Raw genomic sequence first — 14,595 nt, forward strand, 5'->3', positions numbered from 1 at the left:
AGAAAAATATCACATAATATTATAGTCCACGTATTTGATGCATGTTCACGACCTATTTCAATGTCGGTTTTTTTGCCTGTTCTCGAGTGCTTTCACATATGCAAATTGCATAGATTGTTTAATAGTCTTGGTGTGTTTTCTTGTATTGTATTTCTATTGTGTAAAACGCACAACCGTTAGGTGGTGGTATATGGAGCCACTTCATGTAAGCACTTGTACGTGACTTCGTAATGCATTTGCTCTAGCATATGCTTGTACAATCTCAAGTTGATATGCTTGTACAATCTCAAGTTACGCTTCACTACTACAACAACAGTAGTTTGCTCATGCATTCGCTTTCACTAACCAAAATAAATAATTTATGCTTAATGGACTGTTTATACTTGAAGGAGTAACGATGATAATTTACCAACATGTTCACTTTCACTTACTTATTTCTTTTTCTTGTATATCTTTAATATATTGCACGAGATTATTGATTTGGATCAGGAGTTGCTGTTGTCTAATTTCAAAAGTGCATGACTGTTCAAGACGATCGACCCGTACATCGCTTATAGTGTGGGTCGATCTATCCAGGTTCTTGAGGCACGACATCGACTCGTATAATCTCATGTAGCACGGAGCCGATTGGAAGTGCACAAATTGCCAAGTCAACTTCCTTTTGTACCAGACAAATGTCGATTCTGTGTAGGCTCGACGATAGTTGTCATTGCCAGCTGGTGATCCGTGATTGGTGCTAAAATATTCTCTATCAATTACAATGTGATTATCTCTATGTGAAAAGAATATTGTAATTGTACCACACGACTTAACTAAAATCAGTTGTGTATATAATAATTAAAATCTTTACTAGCTAATATCTTCAAAATTTATCAGATAAGTTTTTAAACGCTAACTCCTTTAAATTTATCCATGTTTTCTAGAAAAGTTCATTGAGTATATTTTAACAAATAATGCTACATTATTTTCAGAAGTCTTTATAACGGATCAAAATGTCACTAGATGTTATCCACTTCTCCTAATCTTCTTCAAACGATATCAGTGTGACAAGGAAGTTTTTTGGTCATATTTTTGAGAAAAAAAAGAATATAGAAATTGCACATGGTGGATCTTCAAGAATAAAAAAGAGGACAGTTGTAGTATTTCTATAATATTTTATAATTAACCAAAATTTCGCTAGATGGAATCCAAATTTGTCCATCTTCTATAGGAAGGTTCCTAATTATAAGTAGATTTAATATGTATATTTTTTTAATCAAATGGACCTAAGAACCAAATAGTCACACTATTTTCATAAAAATCTTGAAATTGATTATTTTCTTCATTAATTGGTGCCAACATACTCCATCTTCTGCAAAGAGAATATTCATGATAAAAATGTTCTGTCTATAGTTTATATTAAAAGTACTTAAGAATGTGACCATTATATTATCTTAAAAAAACATTATAACTATTTCTACTAAATCAGTTTGTTGACATTTGAGCTGAATCGATCCTTAACCTAAAACATGAATTTAAAGGGTCCATATTTTCTAAGTTATTATGATCATTAATACACGTGGCATGTTAATATTTTGACGGGTATATATTAAAATTAATAACGGTATATATATATATATATATATATATATATATATATATATATATATATCCATGAGTAATTTTTCCTTTCGTTTTGCTTCCGCTTATTGGCTTCTAAAAGTCTTTCTTCGAGCTGCTCTCATTTCGGATCGAAGCAGTGAGGCTGTGATTTTGGATCTCCCTCTCGCTCGGCTGCATCCCTTGTCGGGATCTGTAATTGAATTCCCTCGATTCCTCGGGTCGGCGTTTTAGATCTGACCCTTCTTACCCCCGACGAGGGTTTCGTCCGAGAACGAGAGGCGAGGCGAAGGTTGGAGCGAGATCCGCGAGAAGAGGAGAAGAAGGTGCACGAGCAGAGGAGGAGAAGTCTACGGAACGGATCCGCAGGTGGTGGTAGTGGCTAACCATGGAGTGGGCGACCGTGCAGCATTTGGACCTGCGGCACGTCGGCCGCGGCCTCAAGCCCCTTCAGCCCCATGCCGCCGTCTTCCACCCCACCCAGGCCCTCGTCGCGGTTGCCATCGGGACCTACATAATCGGTGTGTTCTGATTGTTTTCTTCCTTTCTGATCTTAGTTTTTCTTTATTGATCCTAGGTATTATCCAATTTGTCTCGGATCCTTAACTTTCATTTCCTTCAATAAAACAATCCGTGTTATATAACCCTAATTGTATTTAATTTGATATTGCGGGATTTCTTTAGAACGCTTCAGTCCAATTGCTGATGAAATTTACAGCATAGAGACTGGTTTGTGCTAGGAAATCTTTAAGATCTTAAGCTAGATTTTTAAGGATAGTCTTGGCTATGTGGATAGAGAAGGGTGGGGCAAGGAGTAATTCCAGTCCAATTTAACGATGTAATGATTCTATTATGATTTTTGGTTATTGGTAGTCAAAGATTCTATGGAATTAAGTTGAGGAACCGCATGTGCATGGTGGGGAACATACAATTCGGTTCACACTTATCTCATTTTTGACCGTTTGCTGAACTAGAGCAGATATGCTTGTTCTGGACCAGAGCTGTTGTAATCAGTTTTAAATCATATCTTCTGTATGCTGTTATGTTTCTCGTGATCCCTGCAATTTTTATCAGGCCATCGAGTGGTTATACTCTGTACTGGAATTGCGATTTGTTAGTGTGGCTGAATCTCAAATAACTGATGCAGTTTATGTTTTGCAGAATTTGATGCTCTTACAGGAAGCAAAATTTCTTCAATCAACATTGGCTCTGCTGTTGTTCGTATGTCATATAGTCCTACCAGCGGACATGCTGTAATTTCCATCCTTGAGGTTAGCTTATTGAATGCCTTGTCATTAAGTTTCTTGAAAATAGATCATTGTTGTGTAATGCATAGTTACTGTTAGTATAAATATGTCTTGAGCCCTTGTACCTGCTGTATGGGAATGTAACAGACTTGAACCATAGTTTACCAGCAGATCAGCTGTACCTGCTGTTAGTATAAATATGCTTGTAAATTCTTTGTTTTCCAGTGATTTCCCTTGCCTATGGACCTACTTGGTTTGATTAGTGGGACATTACTCCCACCTGATACCAGCCTGTGGTCCTTTGAGCACTTGACAAGGCAAATCACAGTCTTTGGGAGTATGTGTATCATGATCTGCAGCACTGACAAGCTGACTTGTCTATACAAAGTCATATTTCCTCCATGTAGTTTAAGCAGGTCCACTAGCTTAATATGCTATTTCTGTTAAGTTACGTCTTACTATTATGAGATGGGGCAGACATTAGTGCATTCAAGATCTTTTTACTCACTTTGATTTGTTCATATTTTCATGAACAAATCGTGGTTACATCTTACTGCTGTCACCAGCTGCCCGTCGCTCGCCGTGTGTTCCTGATGGGTATGTTTCCTCCTCTATCTCCTCTTCTTTCTCCTCCTTCCTCTTCTTCCTCTGCTGCCTCCTCTCCTTCTTCCTCTTCCTCCACCGCCTCCTCTTCTTCCTTTCTCTTTCTCATTTTGCTTCTTCCTTCTCTTCCTCCACCACCTCCTCTTCTTTTCTCTTCCTCCACCATCCCTTCCTTTTCTCCTTTTTCCTCCTCTTCGAGTCATATGTACTTGTTACATTGGGACTGACCAGTGATCCATGTGTTGTTACATTGGGACTGACCAGTTTGTACTTGTTCGACCAGGGACCAATACATAAAGTATGATTAGATTATATTCTCAGGTGATGTTACCTCTTCTATTTGATGGAAATGCCAACTTTCAAAGATATAGAGTTGCATGTTAGCTCATTTGCACTACTTATAGCTGACTCTTCCTAGTGCTTGATGTTTCTCTTCCAAAATCTAGGCTTTTCTGTGGCTTTTTATTTGAAAAAAGATCAATTTTTTTAAAAATATTAAATTGCTATTGTTTTCTATGGATAACCTTTAGCTATAAATTAATTCTTAGAGCTCCAACGACGACTGAAATTTTCATATGGGTCCTTTCATGCATTTGCTTTGTAATTGTACTCGAGATATGTAATTACTGTTGCATTATATGCATGTAAATTTTTTTTCCTAATTTTTTTTAATGCCTTCTGCTTCACAATATCACCAGTTCGGTGTATACTTAAAATTTCTTTGTAGCTAGATGCTGCAACATATTAGATATTGATAGTTCATTTGTCCTATCTCTTCTTTTTGTGATGTAGGATTGTACAATTCGATCATGTGATTTTGACACTGAGCAAACTCTTGTTCTACACTCACCTGAGAAGAGAACCGAACATATCTCTGCAGATGCAGAAGTCCACTTTGCATTGACACCACTTCAACCTATAGTATTTTTTGGTTTTCACAAAAGGATGAGTGTCACAGGTATTACTTCATTAAACTTATTAGGTTGTTTTTCGATTCCTTTCTTTTTCCTATACATCCTGAAGTGACATGGTAAATTCTTGGTCGTGTAGTGGTGGGCACAGTTGAAGGAGGTAGACCTCCAACAAAGATAAAAACAGATCTTAAAAAGCCTATTGTCCACCTCGCATGCCATCCACGTCTTCCTGTCTTGGTAATATGCTTGAGTTCATTTAAATATTACTTTTTTGATTTGTGCACTATTTAGTTTTCATGTGCCTTTCTTGCTCTTTTTTGGTGTCTAATTTTTTTTCTTATATTTTTTTTTGTTGCAGTATGTGGCTTATGCTGATGGCTTGATTCGGGCTTATAACATTCAGACATATGCTGTTCACTATACCCTACAAAGTTGTCCAATTGTTTACAACATTTTCATCCATACTACTTGATTGTTTTGGCTTTATGGGTGTTGGAACCATCTTTTGCTTGCTTTTCTAATATTTCTTTACTGTCTGTGGTTCAGTTGACAATACAATCAAGCTCATTGGTGCCAGTGCTTTTGCTTTTCATCCAACACTGGAATGGATATTTGTTGGTGATAGAAGGGGTACCCTTTTGGCTTGGGATGTCTCGACTGAAAGGCCCAATATGATTGGAATGTGAGACCATATCTTCAATCCAATTGCTGTCTGTATCTTTCTTGAGAAACAATATATGAAAGTAATAAAGGTCGTATTGCTCGTGAGCATGAATGAATAGAAATGAGTCCAAGATGAGAAGGAAATCTTTGTGGTTGTTGTCTTTTACTGTTTTATGTTAAAAACTTTGATTTTGCCTGCAAGTATATTCTAAAAAGAATTCTGCAGTTAATCCATATGTTTGATATTTAACACGTGACTCTTGGTCATTCATTTTCTAGTGATAGTAGTATTGCAGTACTACCTAATGATTGCATGGCTCCGCTATTTGGTTTTCTTGCATGTTAACAAATTTCTGATATTAGTGGTATATAAGAACTGTGAAATGTACAAAGATGAAACTCTGGTAAATTGATTGATCATAATGATAGAGGTATAGGAAATGAAAATGTCCATCCAATTGGTATTAAAAAATTATCGACAATAGAATCAGGTGCAATTGACAGTTATAAGAGTATATATTTCCTGAGAAGTTGTAAAATTTAATGGTGAGGTGCAAGCTATTGAGAACAGTATATTCTCCGAAGTACAAAAAATTTGGTTTTTTGTTGGCTATTCTGAACCTATAGTCTGAACTAGGCTGGTGACTTATTAGGAATATTAATGGTCCCAACAAGCTAAAATTTGATAAATATTGTCAGTTTCATAAAATTGTTATTGTCATCATCATCATCGGATCCCATATTTGAATGTCAACTATCAATCACAAATTTATGTGGTCAAATATAAAGCTCATCTTTAGGTTGTGATGTCTTCATGGAAGATGCCTACATGGAGCCGACTCTCCTTAATTTCATGTTTTTAGCCAAAGCAAACTATGAAAGACTCCCATGAAACTTAAAATGGATGGCATTTGTGAATATGTCTGAAGTTTGTGCAACCATCATTTAGCATGAGTTAGGGTCTTGCTGCCTACTCCAATTTGTATTCTTTCTTATTTTCTTGATGGATTTATTGGATTTCTGTTTGTGATTCTTGCTTTTAACTCTCCATGCAGTACACAGGCTGGATCTCATCCTATAACATCTATTTCATGGCTTCCCACGCTGAGGTTACTTGTTACTGTTTCGAAGGATGGGACACTTCAAGTTTGGAAGACACGTGTGATTGTTAATCCAAATAGACAACCTATGCAGGCAAATTTTTTTGAGCATGCAGGTAGTCAGTCTTTCTTTTGTGAATGCAATTGCTGCATACTTTTGTTTGTTGAAAATCAGATTGTTCTAGCTTTATTAGATCAAGTAGCATGTTTTGCATGTCATATTTGATGATAAAGAAAGAAACAGAATTGAAATTATAGTAAAAAGCTTGTGTTTCTTCCTTTTTAGTTACTTCTTGCTTTCCCATAAGATGTGTGATAAGATCATTTAGTCCCACATTGGTTGAGGAGTATGGGAACCAAGGGCTCATAAGTCCGTCGGGTCTCCCTTACCCTTAGAGACATCTTTTGGAGCTCATGAGCTCCGAAAGGGCAAAACTATACCGGTACACCCATCGTCCAAAGTGGACAATTCCTCGTGAGCCTACGGGCTGCACTAATGACCGGCTGATCAAATGGTCTCTTATCAATGTGTTTGAAATTTATAACAATTATACATGACCTGGTAATACTTGTATTTTGACACATGAATTTTCTCAGTGGAGATCGATGATGATTCTGTTTGATGACTACATGGATCATTTGTGGGATGAGGGTTCTTGTATAATAGTGATGATGTTTTTTTTATTAATCACTTTGTTGTACATTGGCTGTTTCTCGACAATTTCTGTTTGAGGGTCAATTATATTTCTGATAGCTTTTGTGATTATGGTTTGGAGTAAATATAATTATGATTTAATTTTTTTTCCAGTTTTTCAGCTGAAAAGAAGACAAAACTTTCTTTATAATTATATGATCCTAAATCCTTATGAGCAAGAACTTTAATCTTGTTCCATGATATGTGTTTATTTTATAATCCTCATAATTTTGCTCCAACAAACTCCATAGTTTTCTTCTGTTCTAATGTTAGGGTCCACCTCCTGTGTTGTTCCTGTGTCATTTTTGTCCTTTCAAATTTCTTCCATAAAACACAATATGAGATTACACACCAGGGCTTGCTCACGAATACCTTATACATTTTCTGGACTGATCATGTATTGTGCATGAAAGAGATCCTTGATTTTCAAGAATGGTCCATAATATATTTGCTTTATTATAATCTGTTTCTTAGTTGTTTCTCCTCTTGGTTTCAGTTGTATACTTGTATGTTCTCTATACTGCTTCTGTTTTCCTCCTTTTCATATTTTTGATACTTAGCTTTCTTTTAAAATTTAAATTTATGCAAGGCTTTACAAGTTGTGTATTTGGTGCCATCTGTAGGACTCAGCCGTTGCACTTTTGTACTTTCACTAATTCCTTTGGCCTAAAATAAACTATTTCTTGAATAGTGCTAGAAGATTTACCCAACTAATATTATGGTTCAACCTAAAAACAAGTTTATGTATAATCATGTTATGTGCAGTCACTTGTCAAGGAAGAGGAAAATCAAGCATATATGGATGAGAATAAGAAAACCTTACTTCTTCCAGTATATGCACCTGATGTAATCCTAAGATGCAACTCAAGTAGCTCCTGCTTTCATTCGTAACTAACAGTCTGAAGCTTGGTATATGATCATGTCAATTATCTATGACCTATTTTGTTGCTCAGTTAAATCATCATGGTACATTATTGTTGACTGAATTGATTTATGGCATATCATCCCATTTACTCTTAAAAGGAAGTTAAATTTCCTACACGAAGACTAACCTTTATAAGTATATCTTTTGCAGTTAGGATTTTCTTTGACAGATCTACCTATCTTATGATGCTAGATCATCTCTCTACGTTTCTCCAACATGTCCTTGATTTTTCAATTCTCTTGTCTGTATAGCATGTTTATTATATTTTTCATTTTAGTTTTAATGATATTTGACCCTTGTCTGTTAAAATGCTTTTGCTCTGCTTGTCTCTGTGCAAAGAACAATGTTGAATCAGAAACATGCAATTGACATGCTGTAAATTATATTCCAAAGCTAGTTTTACCAGAATTATTTAGTTCATATGTCACATGCAAGGAGAATCTATGTTATAGGTCTGCTAACTGTAGTGGAAAGCTATCTTTACCAGAATACTAAAATCTATTCATCTCTGTTGTGTTCAATGAGAAACTCTTTTGTAGTTCTTCTGACAAGAAACTTAGTTGTATTGTCACAATAGTCTTAGAGCTTGCCATCATTTCTTCATGGTAGCATGTTCAGTATATTATTGAAGCACTTCTCTATATGTGATATAACCAAATTAATTTCACATAGTATTTTATATGTATTTATTTATAATTGAATGTGGTACTATGATTTCTATGCCAGATAAACGAGGATGATACTTGAGGCTTACTAATGTCTCGGTGTGTTTTCTTTTCTTCTTTTGTAGCAATCGAAAACATTGATATTACTCAGATTTTATCTCTTCAAGATGGAGAAGCTGTATATCCTTTACCGCGAATCAGAAGTTTGGCAGTTCATCCAAAGTTAAATTTGGCAGCATTACTGTTTTCAGTTAAGCATGCAAGAATATATAAACTGCTTTGAAGTTGATATATTGTAAATGTATTAGGTGCTAAGAAGTTGCTATGTCACTTTGAACTCAAAGCAGGATATGGCAGGTGAAGAAAATGTGAAAAATAGAGCTGCATATACAAGAGATGGGAGGAAACAACTATTTGCTGTTCTGCAAAGTGCAAGAGGATCTAATGGTAAGTTGTCTTGAAGTTCTGCATTGACCTCTGAAAAAAGAGAGTATGTATCTTTTTGCATTGTCTTCTATCATCTTTCTGTGAAAATATTATTTCAAATTTATCTTTAACTGTTTAACATCAGGAGTCATTTTATGCATGCTATTTCAGTTTATAGATTCTTTTCCTATTAATAAATGAAGCTGCAACACGGTCCAGTTGATGAAATTGTTTATCTATTTCTTTCCAACTTGTTTTGCGGATTCTCAGGTTTCTTTCTTCTGGCTTACCGTAGATCATTATGTTGAAATCAAAGTTCGCCATACCGTGCATACCGCTCGGTATGGGTGGTACATACCTGTCTGACACGGGACTGGTATAGGCAGTATATCAGTACGCTCCCATGTATCATGTATCGACATGTATGTATTATACTGATCGTTGGTCGGTATATCGGTACGGATCGGTAAGGCGAACCATGGTTGAAATCAAGGTTTGAAATATCGTATCGTACCGACATTTCGACATTTGCTCGGTACGGTACGATACAGTATACCGTTCGGTATATCCCTCAGTATATATATATATATATATATATATATATATATATATATATATATATATATATATATATATATATATATATATATATATATATATATATATATATATATATATATATATATATATATATAATTCGGTGATGTCACCTCGTTTATATATATATATTATTTATATATAAAAGAATTTTTATATATAAATTATTTTTATAAAAGGCAATGTCGCGTCGCCTTTAAAAAAAATTTTTTTTTCCTTCTTCGGGCGACTTCGCCAAGGCGACGCGATGTCGCCTTTATATATATATATATATATATATATATATATATATATATATATATATATATATATATATTTTTTTTTTTTTTCTTTCTCCGGGCGACGTCGCCGAGGCGACGTCGCCGAGGCGACGTCGCCGAGGCGACGCGACATCAGTGATTTAAAACGCGCTAGGCACCAAAAGGTGCTAAGGTCCAAAAACGCCCGAGACGCTCGCCCGAGCGAAGCGAGGCACTAAAATATAAAAATATATAATATAATTAATAAATATAATTATTTAAAATTTTAAATAAAAATATGCTATTAAATTAAGAAAATCTAAGATACAAAATCATAATGTCACATTAACAAAAAGTTTCAAAATTCAAAACAATAAAATTTTACATCAAAATCATTCATCATAATCAATATTATCGTGATTTTCACACAAATCATCTTCATTAAATTCGTCCTCTTCCTTTTGTCTTTCGACTCTTTCTTCTTCATCAAAATATGTTTCATTCTCTATGTCTTCAACAATGGCAGGAGCCGAGCTTGATGCTTTTGCACTCATTTTTCTCTTTGTCATATGTCTTATATATGTTTGTAATTCTCCAGCACCTGAAGTTCTTGCCACATCTCCCCATGTCAATTTATCATCTTTAAATACAAGCTCGTCTTCGGCATCTTACAAATTAGCACATATTTTTCCCACCAACCACTCATTTGAATTATCAATATTTTGCAATGAGATTGGATCAATTCTATTTTGTAAATCATGACGAACCTTCAAAGCTTGATTATACTTTATGTAAACATGATAATGTAATTGTTGATGTTCAAACCGATTTCTTCTCTTTGAGTGAATCTGTCATGTCATATAATTTAAAAATATATTAATACATCTATCTAAATAAAAAAATTAATTAAAACAAAAATATTTAGTGATCCTTACATGCTCAAAGACACTCCAGTTTTGCTCACAACCTGAAGCACTACATGTCAAACTAAGTACTTTGATAGTAAATTGCTGTAAGTTCGGGATGTAATTTCCAAATAGACTCCACCATTCAGCTGCAAAATTTATGTTATTAGTAATAACATAGTAACATAATATATATTAAATTAATTATATCAAATTATTAATACCTGGAGACGTAGTTGTCCTGGATCGAACGACCATTGGAATTCCAAAAAACCTTCAGCATTTTTATATAAAGATAATTCATGAATAATCTTATCTTGAACCTCAAGGCTGGGAACTAATCTTGTAACGCACTGATATAACCCATCCAAAACTTCTGTATCAAACCCAACAGATTTAATCTTATAAAAGAATTCATGGTTCAAATAATATCGTGCTGCATGTAAGGGACGATGAAGTTGACAATTCCATCTTTCGTCAATGCTTGTAAAAATTTTCTCATATTTTTCTTTATTTTCATTAAAAGATCTTTTAATCGTCTCCTTTGCTCTATCCATAGCCTCATAAATATATCCTATTGCAGGTTTATTTTCATTATCCATCAACCGAAGGACTCGAATAAGAGGGCCCATTACCTTTAATATATAAACTATATGATTCCAAAAAGATGACATTAAAATGATATCAGCAGCTCTCTTACCTTTTGCTTCTTTTGTCCATTTGCTTGTCACCCATTTCTCAGAGGTAAACATGTTTCTCAGATTATGTTTTTGACGATGCACGCTCTGTAATGTCAAGAATGAAGTAGCAAATCGGGTGACGCCATATCTCACAAATTCTTTATTCCCTGTAAATTCTCTCATCATATTCAAAGCCCTAATATGATTATAAAGAAATCTAACAACAAAAATTGCTCTTTCTAAGGTTTTCTTGATGTCTAAGATCTTTTCAATATCCTCCAACATTAAATCAATACAATGTGCTGCACATGGATTTCAATATAAGTGTTGTCTTTTTGTTTCAAGCAATTTACCTAAGATAAAGGATAACAAAAATGATAAGACTTAAGAGTTTAACACATTTAATTGAAGATAAAATAAGTAACAAATTCAAAAGATGAATATTACCAACTAATACATAGTTGCTTCCATTGTCGGTTATGATTTAAACGACATTTTGTTCTCTAATTTCTTCCATGAAGTTGTCAAGTAAATCATATATCTTGTCTCCAGATTTTATAAAAGATGAAGCATCTATTGATTTTACAAATATAATCCCTAAAGAACAATTAACCATAAAATTAATTATACTCCTGCGCCTCCTGTCAGTTCAAATATCTCACATAATAGAGCAACCATGTGTTGCCCATGATTCTTTATGACCCTTTAGTAAGCCATTTGTATAATTCAACTCTTTTTGCAACAATGGAACTCGCATCTCATAATAACTTGAAGGTTTTAATCCTGTACCATATCTTCCAATAGCTTCAATCATATCCTTAAAATTGTCTAAACGAGTTGTACTAAGGGGAAGACCAGCCTGATAGAAGAAGCGAGCAATGTGCTGAATTGTTCTTCCGCTTATTTCTTTATCACAAGCATCACTTATATTTGTTTGTCTAAATTTTGAGCCTCCTGTTTGCCCTTGTTGTTTCTAGGATCCTTGAAACATATATAGATCCATCAGTCCTTTTTTACCATTCTTAGTACTCATAACTTTTTTTCCTTTTTTGTCGTATACTTTTTTCCCACTTAGGTTAATACTCATAGAATACTCTTTTTCTTCATCTCTGAGATGTTCAACATTGTCTTCTGGTAAATTCCCGTAAGACTCATTCTTTTGTGTCTTCTTTTCATTCATATAACTCAGCAACTCTTCTTTTACCTCAGGTGGACACTTTTTGCAAGCTGTTGCACTATTGAAATTTCCTACTAGATGTTGTTTTTAACGAAAAATACCACCTCTAGTAGTCTTATTGCAGAATATGCAAGTTACCGCATTAGGATTTTTCGGATCCTTCAGATAATTATACTTCCATGCAGGATCTTTTTTTTATGCCATTGGAGACTCTATTGAGTTGCTCTGTACACTTGCCATTTATCTTGAAACCTAACAATAATGTCAAATAAATAAAAATTAACAGTATTAAAATCAAAATAATATATTATTAATCTAATAAATACAAATACTATTATTAGTATACTATTAACAGTATACAATATACTGTTAACAGTATACAGTATACTATTAATAGCATACAGTATAATGTTAACATTATATAGTTAAGAGGAAGCGGCAGCGGGAGTGTAAGGAGGCACCGGTAGCGGGAGCGGCGAGCAGCGGCAGCGGGAGCGGGAGTGGCGAGCAATGGGAGTGGTGAGCGGCGACAACGACAGCGGTAGCGAGCAGCGACAGCAGCAAGCAGCGGGAGCGACAGCGGTAACAAGTAGGGTTAGGGTTGGGCAACGACAGCTGATATCGGTTTTAGTTGGTTCGATTGAACCAACTAAAACACCAGAGACCGAACCAGACCTAAAATCCTGGTTCGGTCACCTGATTTAACCTAGGCGCTCGCCCGAAGCGCCTAGCGCCTGGGCTTAGGCGAGCGCCCAGGCGGCGCCTCTTTGAAGCACGCCGCCTGGAAGTGAAGCGAGGCGCTTGGGCCTCGCCTCGCCCGAGCGCCTAGGCGAGCGCCCGAGCGCCTTTTTAAATCATTGCGCGATGTTGCCGAGGCGACGCGACATTGCCTATATATATATATATATATATACCGTCCGGTAACGGGCGGTCCGTGTACCGGTCAGCTGACGGACCGGTATGTACCGCTCGGTACGGGCGGTATTATTTGAAACTGCGTACCTTGGTTGAAAAAAATGTTATTCTGCTTTTGTATTGATTTTTTTTGTGGATGTATCTGAGAAGCTAATTATATCCAGAAGCTTGTTGCTCTTATTTTTTGTTTTTTTTATTTTTTGTATGGTTGACATGTGACTGTTATGTATTATTGTTTAGAAATTTTGTTATTTCATCGACAGTTTTAATTAATTCTGTTATAGTCATCTTTTTCACAATTAGAATACCAACAACATCGACGATGATGACAAAGACAATAAAACCTTTTGTTCCAACTTCCAATTAGTTGAGTTTGATTACATGGATAATTTCTTTTTGCTATGCCTCTCTTCAATATATTGCAACTACAATGCAGCTTAGCACATATGTTTCTTTTTTTACCTACCAACATTGGAGCTAAACATCACATATGTACAAGCAATGTATTTTCTGTAGCATGATGGTATATTTTGTATGAAAAGAATTTGGGTTGTAGATAAGTGCGTGATAGCTGCAGTGAGTGGTCACATGGATTCATTGGAACAATCTAGGGACAAACATGATTTTAGTTGTCGTCATCAAACAATTGTATTAAGTGACCTCAGGATTGGATCAATTTGCTCAGCTCGACCTAGGGTTAGGGTTTCCTCACAATATATATACATATGTAGTTGGTTTTGGGTGCCATTGTCGTACTCTAGAGAGAATTAGAGTACCAACAATCTATATAGTTTTCTTGAAGACCAAGAGGGTTGATATTTTGACGTTGTGGGATCTGATGTTGACAGAGATGGGACAACCTGTCTAGCAAAGCAGAACTCTTTAGTGGACTAGTCCTTGAGGAATTAGTGAATGGTTATAAGCGAGTCGATTAATCACTGTGTTTCCTTTATCTTCTGTGTTTCTCTATATGCCGTGGATTTTTCCTAAAGAAAGGGATTACCAATGTAAATATGTGTGCCTATGGATAGTGATCTGTTTTGCTTTGTGTCCAGTGGTTTTCCAAGGAGAGAGGGGCTTTCCACATAATTCTTTTGCTTGAAAATTTTCTAGTTTTTTAAGCTAGCTATTTTTTGGGATTGCTGGCTTGAGGAACTAGTTGCTTGGTAAGACATCATGCGTTCATATCAACATTTTCATAATAACCTCTTCCTTTGAGGGGCTTTTTCATGATTGTAGATGGCTT

The 14,595-nt window shown here is 35.3% G+C and overlaps 1 protein-coding gene across 1 annotated transcript in view; it reads left to right on the plus strand.

Annotated features, from left to right (window-relative positions):
- The first annotated feature begins 1,682 nt into the window (after positions 1-1,682).
- The window catches only part of LOC135650371 (uncharacterized), a 31,517-nt gene continuing 18,604 nt past the window's right edge, over positions 1,683-14,595 (plus strand). The window contains exons 1-9 of the mRNA XM_065169616.1: positions 1,683-2,120; positions 2,761-2,870; positions 4,242-4,407; positions 4,500-4,600; positions 4,722-4,794; positions 4,910-5,045; positions 6,082-6,242; positions 8,536-8,660; positions 8,758-8,857. Coding sequence (XP_065025688.1) covers positions 1,988-2,120; positions 2,761-2,870; positions 4,242-4,407; positions 4,500-4,600; positions 4,722-4,794; positions 4,910-5,045; positions 6,082-6,242; positions 8,536-8,660; positions 8,758-8,857 — 1,105 coding nt within the window. The 5' untranslated portion in view covers positions 1,683-1,987. The remainder of the gene's footprint in view (positions 2,121-2,760; positions 2,871-4,241; positions 4,408-4,499; positions 4,601-4,721; positions 4,795-4,909; positions 5,046-6,081; positions 6,243-8,535; positions 8,661-8,757; positions 8,858-14,595) is intronic.

The sequence above is a fragment of the Musa acuminata genome, chromosome BXJ3-10 (assembly GCF_036884655.1).
Source record: "Musa acuminata AAA Group cultivar baxijiao chromosome BXJ3-10, Cavendish_Baxijiao_AAA, whole genome shotgun sequence".
NCBI classification, from domain to species: Eukaryota; Viridiplantae; Streptophyta; class Magnoliopsida; order Zingiberales; family Musaceae; genus Musa; species Musa acuminata.